A 26,698-nucleotide genomic window follows, 5' to 3' on the forward strand; every position below is an offset into this window, starting at 1 on the left:
AGCAACTCAAGAGATCTAGAAGTTGGAGAGAGTTAGCTTTAGCTGAGCCAAAGAACATGTGGGACGCTAACCTAGCAAACATTTCAGACTTTTCTCTGTGAAATCTGAGAAATAATTTCCTATTTAATGACAGAGCTACGCATCTTAACTCAGTCTCATTAAAACAGACTCTCATTCAGAGTCATCCATCCATATTAAAGTGCAGTTACCCAAAATGTTTGTTGCATGAGCTCCAACAAAACCTGTCCAGGTTGAAGGCCACTTTGACAAACAGGAAGTGGAAGATTCCAAGCAGATTTATAGAAGGGGGAACCGGACTGTACTAAGTGTGGTCCAGTATAGAGGGGTGTTTTGTGGGTTTTTAAGGCTGATAATAATTATTAGTGAGACATTTGGAGTAGATATTCATTTGCAGTAAATGAAAGTATTTAAAATCTTGGAGTTAAACTTAGAAGAACACAAACTAACAGAAAACTTTGTTGATACGTTTTTGTTTTGTTTACAGATGTTAAGTTAAAGGAGTTTTATTCGTGATGTATAACCAATCAAATCACTCCAGAAGACAGAGCGACCACAGGTAGATAAAAGTTCAGAGCCAAAGTAGCGCCATTTTTAAATTTATTTATTACCGTAAATCAGTAAAAAATAAAATACTGATAATCAGTAAATCAGTCAGCCCACAATTACTACAATTCTACAATGTATGTCTCTTTCCTTTGACTTGTTATTTGTACAATATACGATGCAAATGACGGTATTTTTTCATACCAAAGGCTATACTATGATGTTTTCTAGGAGACATACCATGCTACTCTGGTTGTTCTGGCTCTGGGCCGCTGCACTCCTCCTCTGTTGTTTTCTGGATTGTACTCAGCTGCATGCCTTCGTCCACCAGGCCTCCGTTGACTCGTCCCGCCTGCCGTCTCTGGAGCTGAAGCTGGATTGGAACAGACCAAAGTACAGTCCAATCACGATGTCAGCTGCCTCTCAAAAGGCTCCTTCATCTGGCAGGTGGCAGCACTTCTTCTGAGGGGAAGCTGAGCTGGCCCGGCAAAACTTTGGAGATGTGTTCCAGTGGTTGGTGGATGTGTGGGGAGATAGAGAGGGACCTTTGAATTGTTCACAAAGGAAAACAGGGAACCCATTGGTAGTTTTAGTTTAGGATGCTACTGTGGTGTGTTTTTGGGTTTTAAGAGGTGAACAGGAAGAGTTTTTTTTCCTTTTGATTATCTTTTACTTTGTTCCTGGTTGGAATGCCCATCAATGTCAATGTGAAGTTCACTTTCAGTTCTGTTTATTTATTTTTATTTTACTAAGACCCATTTGCTTTTAACCCCCTCACATGTTGTGTTGTTGTAAACTTACTTTTTCAAATAAATACTCGTCTAACCCTCTGAAAACCAGCATTTGGACTGTTTTTGTGTTGCTCCTCACCTACTTCAGACAGCCGGGACATAACAACGTTTTGTGGACCAAAGGCTTTTCTATGACATTTTTAGAGCGACATGCTATACTATAGGCTTTTTTAATTGACATATTACTATGACATTTTTTTCTTTCAGTTTATAATGTTTTGTTTTAGTTTTATTTACTAAATGCACTACATTACACGAGCGCAACACACTTCAGTTGTTTACATGAAACTCAACACAAACATCGTTAGCTTAATGCTACGTTAGCTTAATGCTACGTTAGCTTTAATCAAGCTACGACTGAGCAGCTAGCTCGGTTAGCATCGCTAACATCAAAACTAATATTTACCGGATGCTAACTCTCTTCTCTGATCAACACAGAAATAAACTCCACCAACATCTGGAGTGCATGGCACACATTATATCTGACACTAAAGCTGCATATAAAGTGCATTAAAAGCGGCACCGATACGAAAATAAACATTAACTTACCGAACTATCAGAGTCCTTTCAGTGTCTGGTAGAATCAGCCGAAGGCAGAAAACTGGTTAAAACAAGCCAACGAGCAGGAAAACTGTCTGTGGAAAATGTTCTGCTGCTCCACCGATAAATAAACCAACAGTTTTTATATCAGAATTAATCCAAACGAGGAGAGCAGAGTCTCTGCTGCCTCCTCCATAGGACCTGTCAATCATTCCAGACCAGACTGTCAATCAAGTAACCCCGCCCGCTGGCTTCGCAAAACTTTAACGCTCTATAAAAAAATCAATATTGATTTATTTTAAGATCGGCCACCCGATCTCTCATTTTGGCCATCAAAACTCACGAAAAAAAATGTATGTACAGTCTATGCACTCTGTTTGGCTCCACACTTGCTGATGACCACTTCCGGTCTCAGAAAACGAAAAACCGGACCTTTTCTCGGTTCTGTCTCTTACTGATTTTACTTTTTTGTTCTTCTAAATATAACATGAAAATCAAAGCATTTTTAAAACTTCGTATATGCCTTTTTGATCATGAAAAGAAAAACGCCTTGTATTTCAATTTTAATTTTTGTATTTTAAAACGAAAATCAAATAACCAGTCGTGTTTTGTTTTTCAATACCCGTTTCAGAACGGAAAATCCAATTGCCAAAATATACACGGACCTATAACACACCCTAAAATATATGTGATTCATTGGGAAAAACTAAATTATTAACAAATGATCTTAAAGACTGAGATTGATTCATCGTGCACCGGTACGGAAACAGCAGCAGCTTTACAGTTAAATGATGAGAGCAATAGAGATTCTTCTGCCTCAATGCATTCTGGGAAACCATCCACTGAGCTAATGAGGCGCTAAGTGACGAAGCACCAGCGTCACAGCTTTTTACTGTCGAACCCGTTACACATCCGTTACACATCCCATCATTTCAGGGAAAAACATCAGAGTATTTGCAGTTTTCACAGACCAACTGCTAGAAAAACATTAAAGTGAGTACAGATGCAGTTTGTGGTGTTTTAGACGACAGTTACCAGCTGACTTTTACACCTGCAGGTCACAAAATGCAAACATTTGTGTAAAATGCCATTTGTTTCGTTGCTGTATTTTATAACTCGATTGTTTTATATCATGTTTTTTTTTATTATTATCTGAATTGTTTACTCACTTGTGCATTTTCTCTTATATTTCCTGTGTTTTTGTTTGTGGCTGTTACTTTTTATGCTTTTGGTTGTAAAACACTTTAAAGGTACTATAGAGTCTCACTTTTTCTGCTCTTTGATTTTTGTCAACATTTAAACAATACATATATTAAAAATATTAACTTTTGCACTGTCCATCCATCCATTATCTATACACCGCTTAATCCTCACTAGGGTTGCAGGGGGGGGGGGCTGGAGTCTATCCCAGCTGACTCAGGTGAAGGCAGGGGACACCCTAGACAGGTCGCCAGTCTGTCGCAGGGCCACATACAAAGACAAACAAGCAATCTCACATTCACACCTACGGGCAATTTAGAATAATCAATTAACCTCAGCATATTTTTGGACTGTGGGAGGAAGCCGGAGAACCCGGAGAGAACCTTTTGCACTGTATTTTTTTTAAAAAATAACGAATAATTCATAGCTACAGTAGTTCAGGGCTTTATGGTACTGAAAAAATGCAGCCTTTATTGGAAGGATTTTTATATTTTGCATTCATTTATTATTGAACTTTTACTTGCTGACACCAAAAGCTTTCTGCCATCTCAGTTCAGTAAATATTATTCAATAAAAGGCACAATTTATGTTGCTTTTAATGTGTTTTAAAAAGGTATTTCTGAAGGTTTTAATTTGATTTTGTTAATGAGAAAATCATATGAACACTCAAGTTTTATTTTGATAAAACTGCTTTATGTTTTGCTACTTCCTTGTAAGAATATTTTTTGTTGGAAGCAAATAAAGAAAAACAATCAAACCAGAGCAGAATATATCAAATGCATTCGCTCTCTTTATTATTGGTCCGATATTTCCGAAAAAAATCATTTGTGGTAAAGATAAATTGCATCAAAACATCAATATACAAGCTTATTTATAATTACAACAAAATGTTATTAACATCCAAATGTACAAGAAGGATTGTGAACGTAAACAGTACACACTGGGGAGGAGCTGAAGCCGGATTCACGCGTTCATAAGTCGTCTGAGCCTTCGGACGTGTCGGACTGAACACCGGATTCTCTCTTCATGTGTGAATCTCCGCAGGGAAGACTGGAGAAAACGACATTAGGCTTCGAAATGTTTGCTTTGTACAGAAAAGAAAACTCCCCTCGTAACCCGACGACACAAAAAGTGTCTCAACTGACCAGACAGTTTGTTGTTGTTTTTTGGAAACTGGAAGAAAGCAAACTGAAGTTTTTAATTTATTTTTCTGGAGCTACATATATAGTGCAAAGTAAATCAGCAGGCACACAGTAAAGGATGGGCTTTTACAATGGCTGTGATGAAGGAGTACAGTAAGCAAACAGAGAGCTACTGCTGGGGGTCTGATGGGTGTCAAAAGGAAAAACAACCTACCATTTGTCATATTTTAGTTATGCCAGATTTACATGGTTAATCTTCCATCTCTTATAGAATTAATCTCCTCATCAGAACCCCAACAGTGATCTCCTGTTCCTCTCTCAGAAAAACAGACTCAGCTGTTCCGTTTAAAGAATTCAGCTGCAGTCGGAATAATCCCAGAACTTCATTTACATCAAACTGAAGTCTACGGATGCAGCGATGCAACGATTCACAGTGCTCGGCTGTAAACAGCAACCAATCCAACTGTCTCATTTACAGCTTATCGGATCTTTTTCTTTAAATTTGTGTCACGTTTGCTACAATTCCTTTGCAGTTAGACGACAGTGAACGTCAGCGTTCGGTTGAAATGCAGCAGAAAATGATGGAAACTGTCAAACACGGTTTCATTTCTTGTGTAGTGCGCAACTATGAGTCTGAAATGTAAATTATAACAGTCTGATAAAAGAAATCTGGGGTTTTCTTGGAAATAGACACAAACAAATGCAAAGAAATGGAGGACCAGCTGTTAGAAATACTGCTCTAGAGCGCCTCCAGTGGTCAAAGAGTAGAACTTCACTGAGCACTGATGCTTCACCGTTCTAAAGTCAACATTTCCAGTTAACTTCAGTGGATCTCGTAACCAAATTAGAGTGAAAAGTGCTTTTTATATGGCTTCAATCACAGTAGATGAGAATAATTATTAGTTTATGCCGGAAATGTCCTTTCAAAGCAAAAGTCTGGGGATAAGAATGACTAAATCAAGCTAATTTTCTGACTGTATTTGTGATTTCTGAACACTTTGACCCTCTTCCTCCATAGCACATTTTACTATTTTGGTATTCTGCCACACAAATACAGTAATTTAGCCTTTTAGCATCGGTGCATCCGCAGACGAGTCCACCTTAGCTGCCTTGAGACTGAATCACAGCTACCCGGAGAGCTGGAAAACTCTAAATTCTTCATGTGTCGCCTGGTTGGCTTCAGGTAGAAAAAAGTCAACAAGAAGAGACACAGTAGCTGCTTCATGCTTTTAAAGCTCAAGGGGAAAACAAAATTTTAAAAAAGAGGTCACAGATCGAACTAAAAGCCGTCTGCAGACACTTTATCTCACATTTGGTTGCACAGAGGGCAGACTCAGTTATGTGGCATCAACTTAAAAAATAAAACTGTTCTAGTAATAAAAGAACTAAAATACAGAAGACTCTTTTTTGTTTTTATACAAAGACTGCAAGGAGCACAGAAAAAAATAAATCAGCACCTTTATTCTGAAAATCCTGACAATAAAGAAACTCTTCTTGATTATTACCCGTTTAGATCAAAAGCTAAAAGTCTTAATGAACGCGGTGCTGGGAAGACGTCACATGACTGAGTCTGCCGTTAAATCATTGATCAAGTCTTTTTTTAGTTTTATTTTTAGCTACTTTATGCTGAGTGTCAGGAGCCAGCAGGACAGCCGAGGACGGAGAAAAGACGTTCACCACATTAGAAACAAACGGTGAATATTGGTGAACTCTCAGCAGATTCTAATAAAATGTGAACGCAGCAAAACTGGATTTTCGCAATAAGAATGCAAGGCCACATCAGCAAGACGAAGATGAGAAAGGAGTTTGACGCAAAAAAAAAAAAAAAATGCCGTTACTGAGGATGTTTCCTGTGAATCAGAGCTGGGCAGACGAGGCCTCGACGTCAAACTGATTTCCACATAACTGAGTCATTTAGTCTCAATCTGACCTCTGAAAACAACTAACTTCAGGCTGCATCACTCAGAATGTAGTTTTAACTCCCTTTTATCCGTTTACCCAGGTGTTTACACGACACTGCAGGAATTTCCCAGAAGATTAGCGTTTCCCAGTGAGCAGCAGCAGAGTTTCTGATGTGGAGACAGATGTTCACCTGATGTTCACCTGATGGCTGCACTTTACAAAACAAAGACACCTTTTCTGAACCTTTTATTCAGTGTTAAACCGTTTCTCTCTTTGAAACAAGACACACATTCTGTTAATGAGGTGGAATAATGCTGCATGATGCCGATGCAGTGTTTGTTTCCTCCAGAAAGTTTTCTACAATGGGCGTCACTAAGGCAGATTACTGCAGGAAATAGATTTGGAACTGAATAAATTAGAGTACCAATGGAGTCTTCACCGTTTAACAACTGAGGTAAAGCGTTTGTTTGAAGAAGAGAACCTACAGAAGAAATGAACAGAGGTAGCACACTGTTTTTACCTCAAAAAGATCAGAAAACTACAAACAGTTTGACCACAAGGTGGAGCTGCTGCTCTGTAAACCAAACCTGCTTCCTGCGTTTGTGCTCAGCTTCTAATAATTTCCACAAACGGACGTCTTAGAGAAACCTCAGCATTCAGCTCAGACTCATGTCGTCATCGTTGAATGCAGTCTGTCCATTAATCCCCAGAACAGCTGAGAAAGTTTCCCTTTTTAGAACAACGAGAGGCTTTTACTGAAGTCTAACTATGAGATCTGGAACTGAACTTATCTCTGGTCGAACACGTGGAGATGAAGCTGTTTTAAATCTCTGCAGGCACATTTTTAACAACAATGCTTGCAGGAAAACTATGAAAAAAGTTTATGATCTGTTGGAAAATGACAGTATAATGGTACGTTTAACAGAATCCATGGGCTGAATCTTGTGAAACTAACAGGTATGGTCCCTTAAAGTACTAAAAAGTGGCTTCTTCTAGCCAATACGATGCGTTTAAGAGATAAAAAAATGATTTCATGAGGCTTGTTTCACTGGAGAGTTTTAGTGTTGGCAACCCGGCAGGAGGAAGGATCTCGAGGATGTTCCGAATACGTAACAAAACTTCTGCAACTTTTCTCATTTGGCTCGATGAGAAAACAGAAAGGACAAATGAAACACGGCCCTCAGACAGCGGTTAAATAAACACAAGCAGCGTTGGCGACCGACCGTTAATTGGAAATATGAAGTAGAAAAAGTCAACAAGAGCAACAAAAAAACTAAAAACAGTCTGTACATAGTAGGTTTCTCCTCTCTCCCAGCTGTCCTTAAACGCACCGTTCATTACCTCCTTCACAGGCCGAAGCTCTCAGAGACGTCTTCGCTCCGTCCAGCCGTCTCACAGCAGAACTGGGCCAGAAGTCCAGCAGTCCACATCTGCTGCCCGGTTGGTCTGTTTCCTTGGCATGAGAAGGATGTGGGGGCCGGGACACGAGGAGGAGTTTCAGTTCGTCTCACTCGTTTTGTCCTCGGTCTGTTTTTCCTGGAGGAGAGTTATGAGCGACTCCCACGCCGCCTGGCACTGCAGAGGGAGGAGATGGAAGAAGAGGCGCTCAAAGTGGGGAAAGAATGAGGAGAAGCAGAAAGACAGGGAAATTAAATCGAAGAAATCAGCTCGTTTTCTGCTCCTGATGGTCTATGGTCGCTTACTTTGGCGTTTTAAAGCTTGTTCAGTCCCTGGATTGGTGATATAAATCTTAAATAGGGAAAGTCTGAAGCTCTGATAAAGTTAAAAATGTATTAAAACCTCCTAACATCAACCCCTTTGCATGGAACTTTCAACTATTTGGCATAACTAGATGGAAAAGCTTAGAACAGAACAGCTGCATGTAGGAGACGTCATTTAAATCAGGGGCTTCAAACTCATCTTAGTTCAGGTTCCACATTCAGCCCAATCTGATCTCAAGAAGGCCGGACCAGTAAAATCACAACATAATAATCTATAAATAACCGGGAAAAAGTGCAAAACAAAACCAAGAACAAAGCGACAAAAACATGAGACAAAAACATAAAACTGCTATTCGGGCCAGCCCTAAACGAGACCAAAAATGACAAAAGCGAGAAACGAAACGACCAAAAAGTAAACAAACAACGCAAGCGAGACAATAAAAACGCAAAATGACAAAAATGCTACACAAAAGAACAAATAAAGCAAAACACAAAATGACAAAAATAAGACAAAAAAACAAGTGAGACAAATGGGAAACACAAAATGACAAAAAGATGAGATAAATGACAAAAGTGAGACAAAAAACAAAAACAAGACAAAATATTACAAAAATGAGACAAAAGAACAATGAACAATCTTTTTACTTTATGATCACAACAACTTGTCATGGTCTAGAAATGATTTTAAATTTATAGTTTTACTAATTTACAATCTGCAGTTAATGTCTTCTCTGGAATTTTTACACTTTGAGGACCGGATTGGACCCTCTGGAGGACCGCTTTTGGCCCGCGGGCCGCATGTTGGACACCCCTGGTTTAAAGGCTTCTAGTTTGTGAAAATGTGCTTGTGTAGCATGTGGCTAAAATATGAGTCATGTTTGAATATTAATAACTGAAACATGGTTCATACCAGACATATGCACACCACAAACCTCCTACATCTTTTCTACAACACCTGTAGGCCTAAAGATGTTTCCATGGTGGAGCTGAGACCACAGCAGCACCTGAAGTTCTACTAGCTGAGGTGCTTTTATAGTGGAAGGAACCAAACAGCCAAAACAAACAGGGGGGTTCTGGACCTATCCATAGCTACCAACGACAAGGAAAGGGTCAAAGAAATAACAGCCAGGAAGCTAATCTGCATGTTTATTGTCAGCTGACCACTGCTGTCCATGTGAGCTATTAAAGCAGATTTTGTGACGTTTTAATTATAAAAAAGTAAACAACAGATATATTTCTGTTGCAGCTGATAATTGAAAAAATATTCTTGTTGTCAAATAGTTGTCTACTCATTCTAAAATCACAGAAAGTCTTTCAGTTTCTATAAAGCAGAAACATTTATTTTTATCTTCAAGGACTTTCTTTAAAGTCCCTTAAACCAGCTATTATCCAAACTGTCACACTTAGAGGCTTTATTTCTCTTTAATTATGGAATTATTTTAGATGGACTGTCGGAACATCAATCAGAAGGAGGAAATTTAACAAAAAAATTCATAGTGACTTACAGAAAAAAATGTATTCACTTAATTTTTTAGGATGATTTTTAATAGGAGTTTATAGGGGGTACTCCAAGCCAAACAGGTTGGGAACCACTGGGTTAAATTATTCAGAGCAATTAACTGATTAAAGACAAATGCAAACAGTGCTGCATTTGAACCAAACAGGGGAAACAGCTTGAAGACATCTTGATCTGTGCAAAGAATTAAAGCTGAGAGTTTCAGCTGTTACTTTACATTAACAACAATCTTTGTTAAAATACTGCATCTGTTGTTCCATTGCTCCTCACACTACATTCACAAAAGCTAATTTTAGCTTGTTTAGGTGCAGGTAGCACTAGCTGATGATGTGAGCTGGGTGCTGCTGATAGCATTCTGTCTGGATTTAGTGGTGTGTGTGGTGTGTGATGTGTGTTTTGCAGCAGCCTCTGGGGATTTCCTAATGGTCTTTTCACAATATCACCATGAGCAGGAAGTTGAGCAGGAGAGACAGAAGCAAAATACACCAGCAACCACACAGACAGCTATATCCAAAGCTTTTCAGGGGCATGAAAAATATAAAGACATGCTGATGCTGAAACACAGCCATTTAGTTGGTTTGTTTTTTTGCCTTGATATCAAAACTGGTGTTGAGAATCACAGAATTTCGGTGGCTTTGGTGCTGAATATAAACATTTCTGCTATAGTGACATCCCCAAAACATACGAGTGGGGTCAATGTTTTCTCAGCAGCATGTTCTGGGGTAATTGTGTAGTTTTTTGTGTACCTTTTCATAATGGTTGATATTTTTGTCGGCTATCCCGGTGAGGAGCTGTTTGAAGTCTTGTCTCTTGTTGCTCTGCCAGCGTTCCCAGTCAGCCTTCAGGTCGGCGTTGAAACACTCCACCTTGTCCTGGCATTTCTCCACCTCCACGGGCATCTGCAGCCACACAGAGAAAACTACAGCTACAGGGGCCTCGAGGGGACAAAATACAGACTACATCTGACTAAAAAGGGTCTGGGAGGTGCAGGAGTTTAGGAGGGGAGGGTTGTATTAGATCATACAGTGACAGAAGAGTTTAACTCCCTGTAAAATCCTGAGTAGTTAGAGTGGAGTATGACTTATTAAGTTTTGAATTCTAAGATTAAAGGAAAAGAAATAATGCAGTGAAATGAGCATGTGTGTGACAGCAGATTGAGATGAGAGGAAGGAGAAGCCTTACGGGCGTTCTGTCTTCTTGTTTGCGTAATATGGCTGCTTCTAGACGTCCCTCGTACTCCGCTTGGCTCTGGTCTCTCTTCCTCAAAACGTTCTGGAATCACACACAGAACATCCAGCACTTTATTTATGCACTATTAGAGTGACATTTTAGCATTTCTGAGAAAAACATTATGTGAAAACTATTAAAGAGATAGAAAAATGCTGAATCAGGAGCTGAGTGAGGACGGGATGTGACACATGCAGAACTCTGGCCAAAACTTCCTCTATTCAGGGTCAAAGGAGCAGAAAGCGAGTAACTGTTTGACAGTGTGGCAGGAGAAAGGAGCCACAGTTTGTGTTTTTGTATAAATAACACTGTGGGAGTAGACATGATTTCTGCCACAATTAAACATCAGCAGTTCATGGTTAATTATTAAGCACACCAAGCAGATAAACCAAAGCTGTTTTCCTGCTGTTTCCATCCAAAACCTACAAGAAAAACATGTTGACATCGTAGAACTCTTTTCTTTGCTTGTATAATTAAACTGGAGCAAAAACTACTTAGTTTTTTGTTTAATTTGGAAAAGAACGGTGAAAACCAAATTATGAAGAGCACTCCTCATGGAGTGAAGCCAGCAGCACCACAAACCTCATCAAACATTTGAAGGTTGGTCACATGAAGAAACAGAAGGAGTTTTCAACATTAGCGCTAAAGCAACAATCTGCAACTCAATCGCTACTCAGCTGTTGGTCAAAACTTTGGCTTTAACCGGTTTTTGTTGCAGTTTTCATCGTCTGAAGTTGTAGAAAATTAACCCCTTGAAGCCTGAATTTACTTACAATTATATAAACAAATTAATTATTTATGTTTTTGCTTTCCAGCTGATACAAAAATAAGTGGAGATTGTTAATTTGTCTGTAGCACCTAGAACAGATATATAATAATAACAGACACATAATAATGTGGGTCCCACTCAGACCAGTTCTACAAGAAACCAGTGTTTGCAAAAGGTTCCTAGGTACATATTGAATATGCACAAACTGGCATTGGGGGAATGTATACACTTTTTCTAGACACTTTACACACTGTGACACTTCACACAAACACTTTTAGAAACTTTCATTTTGTACTTTGTATTCTTTGTTATTTCTAATTTACTACTAACTTCTGTGTAATTGTGTATATTCCACTAACCTCTGTTTATTGGTTATTGTACTCTGGCAAAATAATTTCCTCCAGGATGAATAAAGTAGATCTTATCTTAGCTTATCTTTATCTCAGCTGCAGTCTGAATGCAAGCAGTATGATGCAAATTCATTCCCGATCAGCGTTAAAGGGTTAATACAGACCCTGTGTTTGGCTCCAGATTTTTGTTGTCTCAGTAGAATTCTTTGTTCCAACTTCATGTCTAGTGCATATGTAGCTTTTATTAAGACTTTTATTTTATAAAATTTCACCTTCTTAATTCATTTATTTATTTTTATTGCCTTTCACATCAAGAAAAAGAAAGTTTTGTATCTTAAAATGCTTTGACATGCATCCCACCATCTTTTCATAAATGTGTCGTGGTGATTCTCTGGACTTTGTCAATATCAGAATTATGATACAAAGTTAGGGTGTTCTTGTTTTTATTGACTATTATTGTGCCTTTCAAACCATCCTATTTTAGATCTAGAGACCACAAAGGCCGTAACATATGATTCCATTATTATTATACATGATAATGACATAAATATGATAATTACACAAAATGTCCAAATGCAAAACTTAGCAACCGAGTTATCACTATTATTGTAGTATTCTGGATGGAATAAACCTTTCAAACCTCAACTTGTTAGTTAAAAAGCACTATTTGGGTGGAATAAACCTTTAAAATTACATTAAATTCAGTACTTTCTGTGGAATACTCCTTGAACACACCTTATAAATTACAAGTACCGCGATCAGTCCCAACATTCTGACCACTGACAGGTGAAGTGAAGAACATCCATCATCTTGTTATAAAGCAACGTTCTGCTGGGAAACCTTGAGTCCTGACATTCATGTGGATGTTTGACGTGTACCACCCACCTAAACACTGCAGGTCAAGAAGATTTCAGATTTAATGCTCTTTTTGTTGCAGTACTGCTATCAGCCACTGCTGCAAACTGGCAGCAGGACTGAAAATCTAAACTGCAGCGTGTGTTTGTAACACAGATATGAAATGTTTCCAGCACAGCTGCCCTCTTACCTTCATGGACTCTATATAGAGAACATATTCTCGAAGTACAGGCAGGAAGTCTTGGCTCATGTTCTCACTCAGGTCCTCCAACGCTCCGCAACACGTGGTCACACAGCCGGCCACGCCCTCCAGGGGGCGTCGCAGCTCCTCCTCTGACCCCGCCCAGCTGGAGTAGACGGTGCCGTACTCACGCAGCTCCGTTACGTACTCTGAGGGGACAGAGAGGAAGGAAAAGAGTTCATTTTGAATTCTGCTGTGATTAGATCTGAAATCTGATCCGAGTTCTGTATATTCTGAATAACACCAGAAACGGCGACACTGGAGGAACAAATTACAGCTAAATTTTCTTTCTTCCCTCACAGGCAATAGGCAGGGATCAGTGTGTTCAGCTGCACAATCTATATTTGTAAATTACACATGAGAGAGGGTGATGGCCAAACGCCAGCCTGCTGAGTCAAGCTCACAGCGTTTGGGTTTTCTGAACTCTGTCAGCTCACAGGCCGTCATTATCTACAACTAGCAGAGTTTCCATTTTATCTCAGCCGACATGGAAACGAGGCTGCAGCACATCCACAACCCTGAGCAGATGGTGACAGGGAGCGTTTCACACAGAGCCACTTGTCATGCATGAGTGAGGCCTGCAGCTATCAACCACACAGCCTCAAGGCCCAAAGGTCTGTGGGCTCCAAACAAACAACCTCTGCAGTCAATACGGCAGATAGAACTCCTGCAAGCTGCTGCTACACACCTGGATAAAGACATGAGCTGACCACAGACACTACAGTTAACATATAAACAGAAGATTTACTGAGCAAAGAGGGAGAGAATAAGAAGTAGCAGCACAACAGTGTTTCTAAATGTTGCTTCCTTGTGCTGAACATACATGTTTGGAAGAAGAAACTATGAAGATGTTGATCAGTTTAGCCAAAGTGTTGGTAAATAATGACAGAATTAGTAAATGGAAGCTCAAACAAATATTTATTTAAATTCTGTTTAAAGCTTATTGTGTTGAAATGATTCAGATGTTTATTTACCTTTTTCAAACTGATTTACAATTAATTCTGTTGAGTTCTGACAACATTTAGATTTAATTGATGCAGTTTTACTTGATCTATAGAGTGACAGCTTTCTGTTACTCATTTCATTTAACAATCTTCTCATTTATTGAATGTATTGAATATAGTAATCCCTCTCTGTATTGTCAAATTACAGTCCAAATCTGTAATTTTGGATATAGGAGGCGACGTTATTAAATGACAAGACGAAAGCTGTAGTTATATTTTAGTTCTTTCAAGCTCTTTGCTCATTGATCAATATATTCCACATGGTCCAGATGTGCACGCTGTGGTTCGACTAACATGAACCCAGACTTGTTAACTAATAGCTACTCCTCATAAACTCAAATTCAGGACTCCTCCTTGTGTGACACTCACACTTTTAATGCAGTAAAGCTCCATCACATTTTAAATCTACACCACAAAATACTGGATTCAAGCTTGACTTAAACAACTGTATCACAAATCAAATCATAATCATTATCTGTCAGACAAACTGCTTGATTAGAGAAATATCTTTCAGCCCAAACATCCATCTCTCTCTCACCATGTTTCCTGTCAGTACTCTGATCTCATCATTATCTTGATGCACATTTTCAACTCCAATCCACAGAGTAAACTTGAATGCTTATTTGATTTTATTGTTTCCAGGAAATGTATTTGTACTGTGTAACTTATTAGCACTCATATCAAGGTGTTCATAATAATTAAGCAGCTTCATTATCTCAGGACAGATGGGCCAAAAAAAAAAAAAAAGATTTAACCGACACCGAAAAATCTAAAATTGCACAGTCTTTAAAAGGGATGCAACGCTCTTGAGATAAAGTACAGAGGCGTTACATCCAGGCAATCAAACTCTTGTTGCAGAGACTCAAAAAGGCATACATTAATTGCAAAAAAACTTGAAAAAAAATAAATGTATGAATTGCCAGGAACTCATTAACTGCAATCCACCAAGAATATCCAGAAGTAGAGGGTGTCAGGAGACTAAAGCATGACCATCTATGAATTAAAGAGTCAACACTGGAATAAGAAACAGTTGATACAGATGATATAAGAGTGATTCTGGATGGATGGGTTTGTGGCTAAAGGGCCAGAAAGGTGGAGGAGGAGTGTTGGTAGGGGCTGCTATAATGAAGGATAAACTTGTTTGATCTTTTTCAGTTGAAGATAGACCAAAAATCAGCTCAATAAGTGGTCAGTAACACTTTAGATTAACTCTGAGGATTGCATTTATGTATACAGTGAGTCCTGAGGCTGACAATATGCTGACAAGTGTTCAATAAAGGCAAGAGTGCACCCAAAAACTATTTTTAAAAAGGAAGATAAGGAAGGATAATGAGCCTCTGACTGACTCGGGTAATCTGATATCCTCCATCTCCTCCATCAGTCTGATACCTGACTGCTCTTTTAGGATCCTCTGAGCGATGCGGTCGATGGTTCCCAACTTCTGGGCGAAGGTATCCAAGTATTCCCCCATCGCACAGAACTCCGGCGGCCGCGTCCTCAGCTTGTAGCCTCCGGCCACGTGCTTCACCGACTCGCCCACTTTGGTCAGCAGGGCGAGACCCTGACGTTTGTTCAGGTCCTACAAACAATAAGATGTCATGACTCCCTCTGGCAGCAACACACAGCAATAAATACTTAAATATTCATCCAGGAAATCAATGAAACATGACAGTAATCCATTCCTCCCTCTACCTGCCACCTGCATGTCTAGAGGAACTCACAGCTGCTTCTGTTCATGTTTTATCACCTCTTTCACATTGAAGATCTTACACTGATCTTGTGAGCTTCTGTTCTGCTCCTTTAATCTGAGTCCAATTATTTTACTGCTGCAACAACCTTATTTCCCCACAGGGATCAATAAAGTCTTGTCTTGTGTCTCAGCTGCTTAGAGGAAATATGTGGCTGATGTGGAGAAAACACACACAAATAAGAAGGGAAGCTGCAGTGTGTAATTATGCATTTAACTGAAAAATCACTGCTGAGATCAATCTTTTCCATTTTCACTGGATGCTTCGCTATTTAAGATTTTGCATTTCTGCATTTTCAAGTTTTATTTCTTGCTGTGTATTCATACATCAGTGCAACTACTTGAATTTATGGCTCTCTGTAGCTGTTTTATTGGATTTTTAGTCGGCTGTTGTCTCACCTTGGCAGACAGGAAGGCGTTTAGATGCGGGTTGAAGGAGAGGACGGGGTGGTCGGCCACCCGTTTGAGGAACTTGTCCAGAGCTTTCATCCTCGTCTCCACGAACTCCTCTGAAAAACGATCCACCACGCCCTTCATCACAAACTTCTCTGGCAGCGGCTGGAGAGGAGGAGAGGGGAATAGAAGATGAGGTGTTTTCTCATTAGAAAGTGGGACAGCGGGCTGAAGCGAGGCAGGTGTGACCTACAGGGATGAGGTGAGTCGGCTGGCTGTCCTCCAGCTTGATCCTCAGCCAGTCGAAGTCCTGATAACGCCGCCGCATGCAGTACTCCGGCAGGTCGAACTCTATCCGCGTTGTCTGAAGAAAAACACACACCTGTTACCGTGCTCAGGAATGCATAGTAAACAACCATTTCTAACCTGTCATTTAGCACAGCCCTGAGGTGTGTACCTGGGTGCTTGTTTTCTTTGTAACTGAGAATGAAAAATGCAGAAATCCATTTTACTGAGTATTTAGTATAATCAAAGCAGTAGATGTCGATCCTCTGCAGTGGCTGAGTGAAAGTGTCAATTTTACTAAAGTTTGGGAGTTATGTTTGAATGCTTTAATTTTATTTAACTTGCAACAAAATGAAAAAAAAATGTATTTTCCAAACTTTATGCTTTGTTTATAGTAATAGCATTTGGATTCCTGATTTAAATCTGAATCTAAAATCTGAAGTCTTTGGTTTAAGCCCCTAAAAACTCATCTCTGTGCATCAAAGTTGCATATTTAGATGGGTTTTTTTCATGATAATATTCCATTCATGCCTCAAAGATGGCTTTGATATGACTCTGTTTCTTCTAAAATGCAGAAACGTATCCTTGTCCTTGTTGTTTCCTGTAGAATGTGCACATCTTCATCTACCCCTGCATACCAGCTCACCTTCGACTCTGTAAAACTACTTTATACTTCATTGGAAACCATTCCAGAAGAATACTGATATAGAGAGTTCCATCCTGCAAGTTAATGGGATTGGATCCTTAAGTTTGTTCCATATGAAACCCCGGAAGTCTGAATCCATATTTTTGTCTTCAGTACGCTGCAATTTAAAAGTGGAAATGCTCCGTCATGATACTGACTGCTTATTTTGCTCAGGATTTGTCTTCCAGCATACAAAAAACACCACATGAGCATATTTAAAAGGAAAAAAAGACTATAGAGAGTGGTCTTTAAGGGTAAATTTAAATCTTTTTTTCTTGTGTCATGTTGATTTAACCATTACTTAAATCATCATTTTGTTAAAATGACTAAATAGTCTACTTTTATATTTGGGTCAGTATATAATTGAGGGATTTTTGAAGTCCATGGGATATATCTGCCTACATTTTCACTAAAAGTAAAAAAAACTAATGTTTTTTATGTTCATTATGATCATGTCTTTAGAAATTCCATAATTATTTATTATGGAAACAATCACTTATTAATAAACAATGACTGGATATCACTAAAATGTCAACTAAATAACCGTCTCATTTAATGCCAACCACCTTCTAATGAGCTAAACAATAATAAAATGAGTTTATTCACAAATAGTTTGGATTGTGTTCTTTTTATTAAGTTGAGATAATCATGGCAGATACTTCTTTTTTGGCAATATATCAAATTTTATATGGAAAATAACTAATTAAAAACACCTCTCCAGGAAGTGTGTTAATTCCAGATCAGATGACCTGCTCCATGTTTACTACAATATCTTTAGAAATAACTTTCAATTTTAATTTTACTCAGTTCTATATATAATATTTAGAAGAATCTTTCTCTAAAAATGCCATGTGGTGTTTGGATATAGTTGATTTTAGGTCTGAAAACAGCGAAAAAAAAAGTCCCACAATTATATACTGACCTGATTAATGGTCCGTACAGAGGCTTAATGGGTTTGTTAATCAGTAACAAAGAATGATGGATCACCTTTACAGCATTAGCATAAGTTAATTTAAGAGTTTTACTTATTCATGATTAGCTTTCATGAGTGTATAAACAGCCTAATAAATGTATTTGCAGACATTAGCACACAGCAGCGTTAGACTGGAGGTTTATGTGTGTTGATCTCAGGATGTTTAGGGTTATTGTAAAAGCTTAACAGACCTTCAAATACAGCTGGCAGTGTGCACACAGGCTCTCTCTGGCAATAAAGTGTTAAAAGCCTCCCCCCCCCCACCACATGCTCTCCATTAACACTTTGTGTTCATATCAGGCTGTGATATTTGTCTGCAGCATCTGAACCGAAGCGCCACAGCGCACATAGCAACTGTCGTCATGACGCCACTCGGCGGCTCCTGGCAGCGTCTCCCTCTGAATTTGTTTCTTTCATTACATGACGAGAAGGCCTCAAAAGCTCCGATTCAGCTCCTTCAGGCTGATTAGTGGCCGAGTGTTGCGGCAAAAGATCTAGCTGCTAAACAGAAGTCCCTCTTTGGAATATCTGTTGTTTTTTATTGATGGGAAGGTTAAGAGGAAAGTGCTTTCCAAACTGGAATCTTATCTGTTTTATCATCTCTGTGGATTAGCATCAGCTTGTTCCCTCATACTAACAGAGAAGAGATGCTGTATCTTCACACATTCAGTACATTATAACTCATCAGGCTTTACAACTGCTTCAATAGCTCATAAATGAAAGACAAACCAGGAGTAGGGATGTGCGAAAATATCAGTCCACCAATATTATGGGCCTGCTATTGGCATAAAAATGCATTTCGGTCAATATCGTTATTGGGGGTTTTTGCCTGTCATGAAAACTGATAAAATAACACCTGGATTCACCAGCAGCTTTCAAAATTGTACAGTATAGTTGCCAAATTATATTACACTCATAGAGGGAGGGAGAGTGTGAACTGTTGTTTGAGACAATTTTAAAAAATAAAACCATGTCATTTTTTCCATAACGCAAGTTGAAGTAGTTTTCTTATTTTGCACAGAAAATGTTTTCATCTGAAAGCCTTGTTTCATCTGAGAATGCATCCAATGGGGCATCACAATAAAATGATGTGTTAATTCCACCACAGGAGATATGTGATGTTACCTAGAATTAGTTAAACAGCCCACAGATATCAGTATCGGCTGAAATCGGAATCAGTAATTGAGAGTTGGACAATATCGGCATATCGTTATTGGCCAAAAACGCCAATATCTGACATCCCTAACCAGAAGTAATAATTCAATTCCACATCATAATTTCATTCTGTGGATTAATATGTGCCCAGGACGTAATGATGGAGAGATTTATTTTCTAATCTATACACTGATGACGGCTAGAAAGTAAAGCCAACCTTTAAAACAAATGTCCTTTTTTTCCACTGTTGGTTTAGAATGTGTTCTCTGTGTTCTTATCAATGGAAAAATCAAAGACAGCAGCTTTAAAAACAGAAAACAAAAGTGACTTTAACACATTTGTGACTGTGATGCCAGTGGCAATGCTCCAACAGCTACTACAGCTGCATTACTACTGATGCTACACTCTTTGTCTCTTTGTCTTTGTCCCTGCACCATAAGTGGGGTTGTGCTGCATCGTCTGAATTAATATTTGCTGCTTGTGATCGCCTTCTGCCTGCATTTTATCAGACACTGGACTAGTTTTATACTATAATGTAAAGCACAGAGGCCTGACATACATGAAAGAATATAAAAAATATGTTTTTCTACAGCCAAAAAGTCAGAAAGTGCTAATATTTGTCTGTTTATGTTGATTTTTAACAGTGAGATAATCGTGACAAAGGTTGTCTCAGTGCCTGGGGTCAACATGTGTGTTGGGTCAGATATACACGGTTAGAAACAGTCGTGAAACAAAGTTATTACTCCGGATTTCACTTGTGACGGCTACAAAAAATGCAAACGTGCATCATTGTAAGAAATGCTTCAGTGCTCCTGAACAATTTTCAACATATTTTTTTGTGTTTGTTGTTCTCTTATGCATTGTTTTCTGCTAGTCTTCACTCTCTCCCCCTTTAGCTTTTCATCAGACAGTCGAGGCAGATGGTTCTGCCGGAGGTTTCTTCCTGTTAAAAAGGAGTATTTTTCCTGCTCAAAGGGAATCATCTGGATTTGTTGGGTTTATATCTACAGTAAAATATACCAGCACCATCTGCTCTGCACACCTAAAACTGTTTACACTTCAGAAAGTCCTGTTTTATGTCTTCATCTCCTGTGTTCTTTAAAGAGCCCTGCAGAGTGTTTCTCAGCTGAATGCATTACATGTAATCCTGAGGCTGAACAAGTGTGTAAAGTGTATTTCCCTCCAGTGAAAACATTAGCATAGCTGATCATTGGAGGAATTTTAAATCCCTGTAAATGTTTACATTCTTATTTTTTCTCTTCTTTTTCTGTCCTTGCTTCTCTTTGCCTTTAATTCTACAAACACACCGCTGCTATCAGTCAAACCTCTACAGGGTACCTTTGACTTACACTCTCCTTCCTGGTAATTTTGTGTCTTTTATCCCATTAAATATTAATTTGGTGTTTGAACATTACAGCAGGGCCTTTTGCACAGAAGCAGGAAGCTCCTGGAGCAGCTGCTATAATGCTTTGCAGGCTAAGTTAGTGGAAAATTCCTTTTAGACAGAAGTGACAAATATAGAGTGAAGACGATGATATAAAACTGAATGTTTCCTGCATGTAAAAGTTCCACAGCCAACTCCTAACTCTAAACTAAAAACTACAACTAAAAAAGAACTTCTAAAATAAGGCAAACAGGAAAATCAGGGGAAATCTGAGATCTAAATATTCACTATGATAGATTAATCATCTCCAAGTTGTGTCTCATAAAAATGGTTAGAAGCTCCAGTAATGACTGGTAGGTGAAAAAAATACAAACAATCGCCATAATTCCACTGGATAGAAGCTTAATTTAACATTATGCTTATTTCCACCTCTGCATTTTTATTCACTACAGTAGTTTTGCATCAGGTTTCTTTAAGTTCCGCCTCCCCTAAAACCTCTTTCATCTGATTGGCCAACTTCTGGAAGCCTGGGAGGACAGCACCATGTGAACAACCCTTCATCCTCCTGCTGATGGAGTTTCTGATATCAAACCTACCTAGTAACAAAATTTTTTTTCATTCTTGATTATAAATGGCAACTTCTCAAATCAATCTGTAAACATTTGAGCCCAAATCCATCCCAGAATATGAAAGTGGACTGCATGAATATTCACGACAACAAAAATCACAGCAGAACATCTGTGTTTGGTAATTATTAGGGTCATCGCCTGCTTACTGTGTAACATAGCAGGGGATCAAGTCTTTCAATGATAACCCACACATACAGTTTTTCTATAAATGTCCATGCTAACTGCTATAAGTGTGAGAAATGCGTTAAAATGCCAGCTGAAGTTGAAATCATTGGCTGTCAAGAAATACCAAAGGTAGAGTAGATGGTTAAATGACTGTATGGAGAACACTAAAAGCCTATTAGAGGTGGACTATTTTGGGAGAATGTGTACATACAGAACATTAACCAAGAACAGCATAGTCACAGGCATTTAAAACTCTGTCTTCAGAGCCATCTGAAGCATCTCTTTGGCTCGCAGAGATTACTTTCCTTCCAAAATCCAACTTTGTAACATCATTTATGTGACAGAAAAAAAGAAATGCATAATAATTCCCCTTTAACCCCCTACTGTCTACTGGAAACCAGGCTGAAAGTGTTCTGAACACACCTTGGTGGAGACTCTGTAGGTGATGTACGTCTCCATGGTGGACACGTGCTTCTTTGGGTCGTCGACGGTGACGAACAGGTCTCTGGTTTCTGTGGAGGCGTAAAGATCTCGAGCATCTCCGTCCAAGTCGTCGTCCAGCTGCAGCCGGTTGAAGAGCAGCGACGCAGAGGCCGGACTCGACGTCTCGACCGGCGTGCCGTTGGTCAGCCCTGAGTCCTGTAAGGACAGACGAGACACCGAGGTGACATCAAGTTCAATTACTGCAGAGGGAAAAGCTGCAAACAAAGAGCTGGATAGACGGAGTGAGTGTGATGCTGATGTAGTTGTTTCTCTCATCAATGGGGCTCTTGTTAACGCCCTGCATCTCCTGCATCGCCTTTCTAATTGAATGATGGACGAGTGGAGAGAAATGGAGCATTAGTGGATGTATTCCTGCAGTTCATACAAAAATACCAACAAGGGTCAGTCACACCAGCAGGAAACTGACTAGAAAACATTTTATAGCTTTTGAAAGAAGCTGCTCTGTTTTTTTTTGTGCCACAAAGATGGATCCATTTAAGCGTAGAGCATCCTTCAAATAACATACAGAGGTCTTTGGTGCATTAATCAATACTATTAAAGATAAACACACCAACAGAACTGATCAATATTAATACCAAACCTGTGTAGAACTATTTATAAACCTTTCAAAGAGCTTTGAAAGATGCGTCAGTGTAAAATACCTGTCGGACACTTTCTGACAGACTTTTCAGTGATTTAATGTTTTCTGTTGCAAGAAATAGGGAACACACAGCCAATGTACACAGCAGGCTCGATCCAAACACACAAAAGTTGCTAAAAACGGAGATAAAAAGGCAAATAAGTGGACAAAAGCTGAAGCTGTGCAGAAATGAAGAGAGCAACTTGTGGATTTGGACACAAAAAATGGGATTTTCTCATTCTAGATGCTATTTAATTAAATTAATTTATTCCAAAGTATACAAAAAACAATGGAAATAAAGATTAAAACCAACAGATAAATGTATCACTGGAATTCATCTGACAAACAGCAGAGACGGCAGGCGACAGAATGTTAAGTTTAAATGGTGACCAAAATCTAAACACTGCAACAGAGACGCAGGAAAAACTGAGGCAGCGGCTCTCTGAAAATAAAACCAGCAAACAAAACTCTCGCTACAACTTCGTCTGAACGCCCGACAACACTCCTGACATCTGGCCTCACACGAGGAAGAAACTCCTTTGTTCCTGAAACAGGTGAAAGGACCGAAGCTAATGTTCAACCTTAATCACTTTTCCTTTAAAATCAGCTGAACTTTCCGATTCGGTCAGCATCATGAGAAGTGCTGCCCTTCGGCCTCTGTTCTCTTACTGCATCACACACACACACACACACACACACACAATCTTTGCTCTGCACACAGAAAAACACACACAGGCTGCTGACATTGTAAGCGCCCTCTTTTACACCAAGCTGCTAACCTGCTCTGGTAATCACAGTTCACATAATTGCATTGCGTTGCATCATTACGTCAGTGTGAATGAACAGCTGGGCCACAGAGACACTCTGAAGATATTACACTCATCTGATGGTAGCAGATCAGGGTGGTGAGGATAACAGTTTGCCTCTATTTAAGAGTCCCAGTAACCTAGAACAGTGCATCTGAATTGAGACAGAATTGTTTTTGCATTATTTATTTATTCCTGTGCTTTTCCTGCTGTGTCAAAATGACGCCAACATCTACTTCCAGATAAGATTTACATAAACTGGGAGCAAACACTGATAGTCAGAACTACATTTATACTGTGAGTCAAAAATGTCTTTATCAGTCATGAACTGCAAACTTTAGATTTTCCAAAACGTCTGTGTAAACATAAACTCCTGCTTCCTTATTGCAAGTCAAGAAACTAACTCTTTGCCAAAGGGCTACGACATGATTTGCTTGTTAAAATTACACCACATTCACCAAAATAGTATGAATTCTGTTCAGAAGTAGCCAATGACAAAGAAGCTGCTGAATAACCTGATGGAGCTGCACATCACAAGTTCAACTAAATGGTTTCATTTTGCAATGTTTTTAAAGATAGCATGCCTTTGTTTTATTTATTTCAGGATGCCAATTAACAACAGGCAGAGGGAATACCGATGGAAACTAACTTTTCTGCTAACTTGGGTGCATGTTGATTAATGTACATTGTCCCTTTCTTAAAAATAAATAAATAAATAAATGAAACTCGCTGGCAGGTTTTGGAGTTCAGACGGTAAACATTAGCATCTAGTCCTGCATGTAATTAATCAAATCATCTCAAACCCAAGCAAATTAAACCAAAATTTTGCAAAAAGTAAGAGCGAAAACATATATTTATTTACATATTAGTCACTGAGGTGAACCAATCCTTTAGCACAGTTAAACACACATAAATTAAATGTAAAGAAACCCACATATTTACAGGTGGTGTGAGAGTGACCTGAGTCTTATGTAGAGTTTAACTGTAGAAATAGTTATTTATGTGATAATACGACAATTATAATAACAGAATAATTCTGTGAGGCAATTAGACTGCGTTTTTCTGAATGAAAACACAGAGTAGTCTGGAAGGATGCAATCAGCAGATCACAAACACTGCAGTTTATGATCTATGTCATGCAGCACAGGGTTTAAACTGTCCTGTCAGTGGTTTTATGAATTCTCCTTGTCCTCGTTGTGTGACAGTCACATTTTAGACGGTGTCACATGTTTTAAATCACACACTGAATACTCAACTGAAACAGCTTTCACATAAATATACACATTGCAAATCCAATCTGAGACGCAGATGGATAAAAAGTCCCATGTTGAATTGTTTTTGTTCTAGTTTGCTCAAAAGATAGCAGAAAAAAGTGAAAAAAATATTAAATTGTTAGGAAATCCTTTAAGAAAAATCTACACATGAATCTGGAACATTCTGACCTCTGTTCCTCCAAAGTTTTACTAAAAAGTGTTGACAAATGGAACCATAATCATCACGTCTGACCCTGAGTAAAGCAACACTAAAACGCTGCAAAGTAACCTAGTTGGAATTACAGCATCTCCTATTGGCAATAATTAACTGCAGAACCAAAGTGTTTGCTCCTAGAAATAAGAGCTGAGATCTGTTTGCACGGATCAGCCAGGTTGATAAGGATGTCGAGTCACTTCTACTTAAGATGAAATGTCTGTTTTCTACCCAAAACCTGTGCAAACTGGAGTCAGTGTCAGATGCAGCTAAGCTAAGACAAGCTGAAATATTATATGGAGATCATGGAGTGTTATTTATTGTGTGAATCCACCTTAAAAGATTAAAATGTCAAAAATGTATGCGTGTATAAACATTAGTCAGGTTACACAGATAATTCAACAGAAATCATTATACATGCATAATACAAGCATTTTAGCAGCTTTTCTTGCATTCAGGTCTGTTAATTATTGTTTTTTTGAGGCTGTGCCGTAATAACAGGTTGGCCTATTTAACTATAGGAAGCGACTGGTTCCTGTAGTGATGCTGAGGTTTAGTTTTCTAACCACAGCGTCAAACTCAACGGCTCAGACGCGACTCTAATCTCCAGCTATCAGTGCGAAAATGACAAAAATTAAAGGAAAGATGGACAAACAAGACGGTGTTTTTTCTCAATTTCTGCTCCAAAATTTCATCAGTTTGCTTCTTCTCAGCTTCTAAACCAGGGGTGTCAAACATGAGGCCCGCGGGTCAAAAGCGGTCCTCCAGAGGGTCCAATCCGGCCCTCAGTGTAAAAATTCCAGAGAAGACATTAACTGAAGATTGTAAATTAATAAAACTATACATTTAAAATCATATCTACACCATGACAAGTTGTTTTGATCATAAAGTAAAATACTAGATTCTTCAGTTTTTATCGTTTTGTCTCATTTTTGTAATATTTTGTCTTGTTTTTGTTGTTTTTGTCTTTTTTTGTCCGACTTCTGTCGTTTGTCTCAGATTTTTGTCACTTTCTAACTTTTTTGTCCAATTTTGTGGCTCATTTTTGTTTTGTTTCGTGTTGTTTGTCTCATTTTTTTGTCGTTGCTTTTGTCGGTTTGTGTCTCGTTGTTGTCATTTTGTGTCTCATTTTTGTAATGTTTTTTTGTCTTTTTTTTAGTCTGACTTTTTTTTAGTCTGACTTTTGTCGTTTTGATCATAAAGTAAAATACTATATCGTTCAGTTCCAGATATCAGTGACTAAATGCTTTGAATTTATTTTTCTTGAAGAATTTCAGGTGGTTCATGATGTTTTGTAAAAAGATAGTTCATTAAATGTGAACATTTTTGTACTAAAATAAAGGAAACATGAGGATTTGTGGTTATTTACAGGTTATTATGCTGTGATTTTACTGGTACTTGAGATCAGACTGGGCTGAATGTGGAACCTGGACTAAGACCAGTTTGACTCCCCTGGTCTAAACACTGGTACCAGCCTGAGAACAGGTTAGTCGGTGGAGTTTTCTAACCGTCCTCCTTCTCTCCATCCCCGTTTGTTTTCTAACCGTCCATCCCTCCCTCCATCCCCCGTTTGCTTCCTCCCGGTCCTACCTTCTCCCCTCCGCCGCTGACGGTGACATCTGGCCCCGGGGAGAGCGTCTCCTCGGCGGCGGACAGCGGGTGGAGGATCTCCGTGATGGGCTTCTGCCCCGAGCTGGCCAGGCCTCTCGGAGCGCCGGCACTCATCCCTGCGGAGGGCGGGAAGACGTGGCTGTGTGTCCCGGAGGGTAACGGCTGTCCGGTGGAGTCGGTGGAGGCGGAGGGAGGCTGTTTTTCTCCGTTCTGGGTCTCCGGTGGAGACGTTACACCAACCGTCAGCTGACTCCTACTGCGCAGCTCCGGATGTTAAACCGCCAGAACCCGGATGTAAATACACTGGTCACGTGACAAGCAGCGGCGAGAGGACGTGCAAAGATCGTCTATTAAGAAGATCAATAGAATGATTAGAAAATAATAGATCAGGGGTGTCAAACTCTTCTTAGTCCAGGTTCCACGTTCAGCCCAATTTGACCTCCAGTGGACCGG

At 39.1% G+C, this 26,698-nt stretch overlaps 1 protein-coding gene across 1 annotated transcript; it reads right to left on the reverse strand.

Moving 5' to 3' along the window:
- Nucleotides 1-3,867: 3,867 nt before the first annotated feature.
- Nucleotides 3,868-26,510, reverse strand: snx30 (sorting nexin family member 30). The gene is made up of 9 exons (XM_023262067.3): nucleotides 26,225-26,510; nucleotides 21,662-21,877; nucleotides 16,216-16,326; nucleotides 15,969-16,127; nucleotides 15,212-15,401; nucleotides 12,768-12,967; nucleotides 10,559-10,648; nucleotides 10,123-10,275; nucleotides 3,868-7,714 (listed from the first exon to the last, which is right to left on the reverse strand). Exons 1-9 carry the CDS (start codon nucleotides 26,357-26,359, stop codon nucleotides 7,637-7,639), a joined length of 1,332 nt encoding a protein of 443 aa, XP_023117835.2. The 5' UTR covers nucleotides 26,360-26,510; the 3' UTR covers nucleotides 3,868-7,636.
- Between the last annotated feature and the right edge of the window lie 188 nt (nucleotides 26,511-26,698).

This window comes from Amphiprion ocellaris, chromosome 17 (assembly GCF_022539595.1).
Source record: "Amphiprion ocellaris isolate individual 3 ecotype Okinawa chromosome 17, ASM2253959v1, whole genome shotgun sequence".
Taxonomy (NCBI): domain Eukaryota; kingdom Metazoa; phylum Chordata; class Actinopteri; family Pomacentridae; genus Amphiprion; species Amphiprion ocellaris.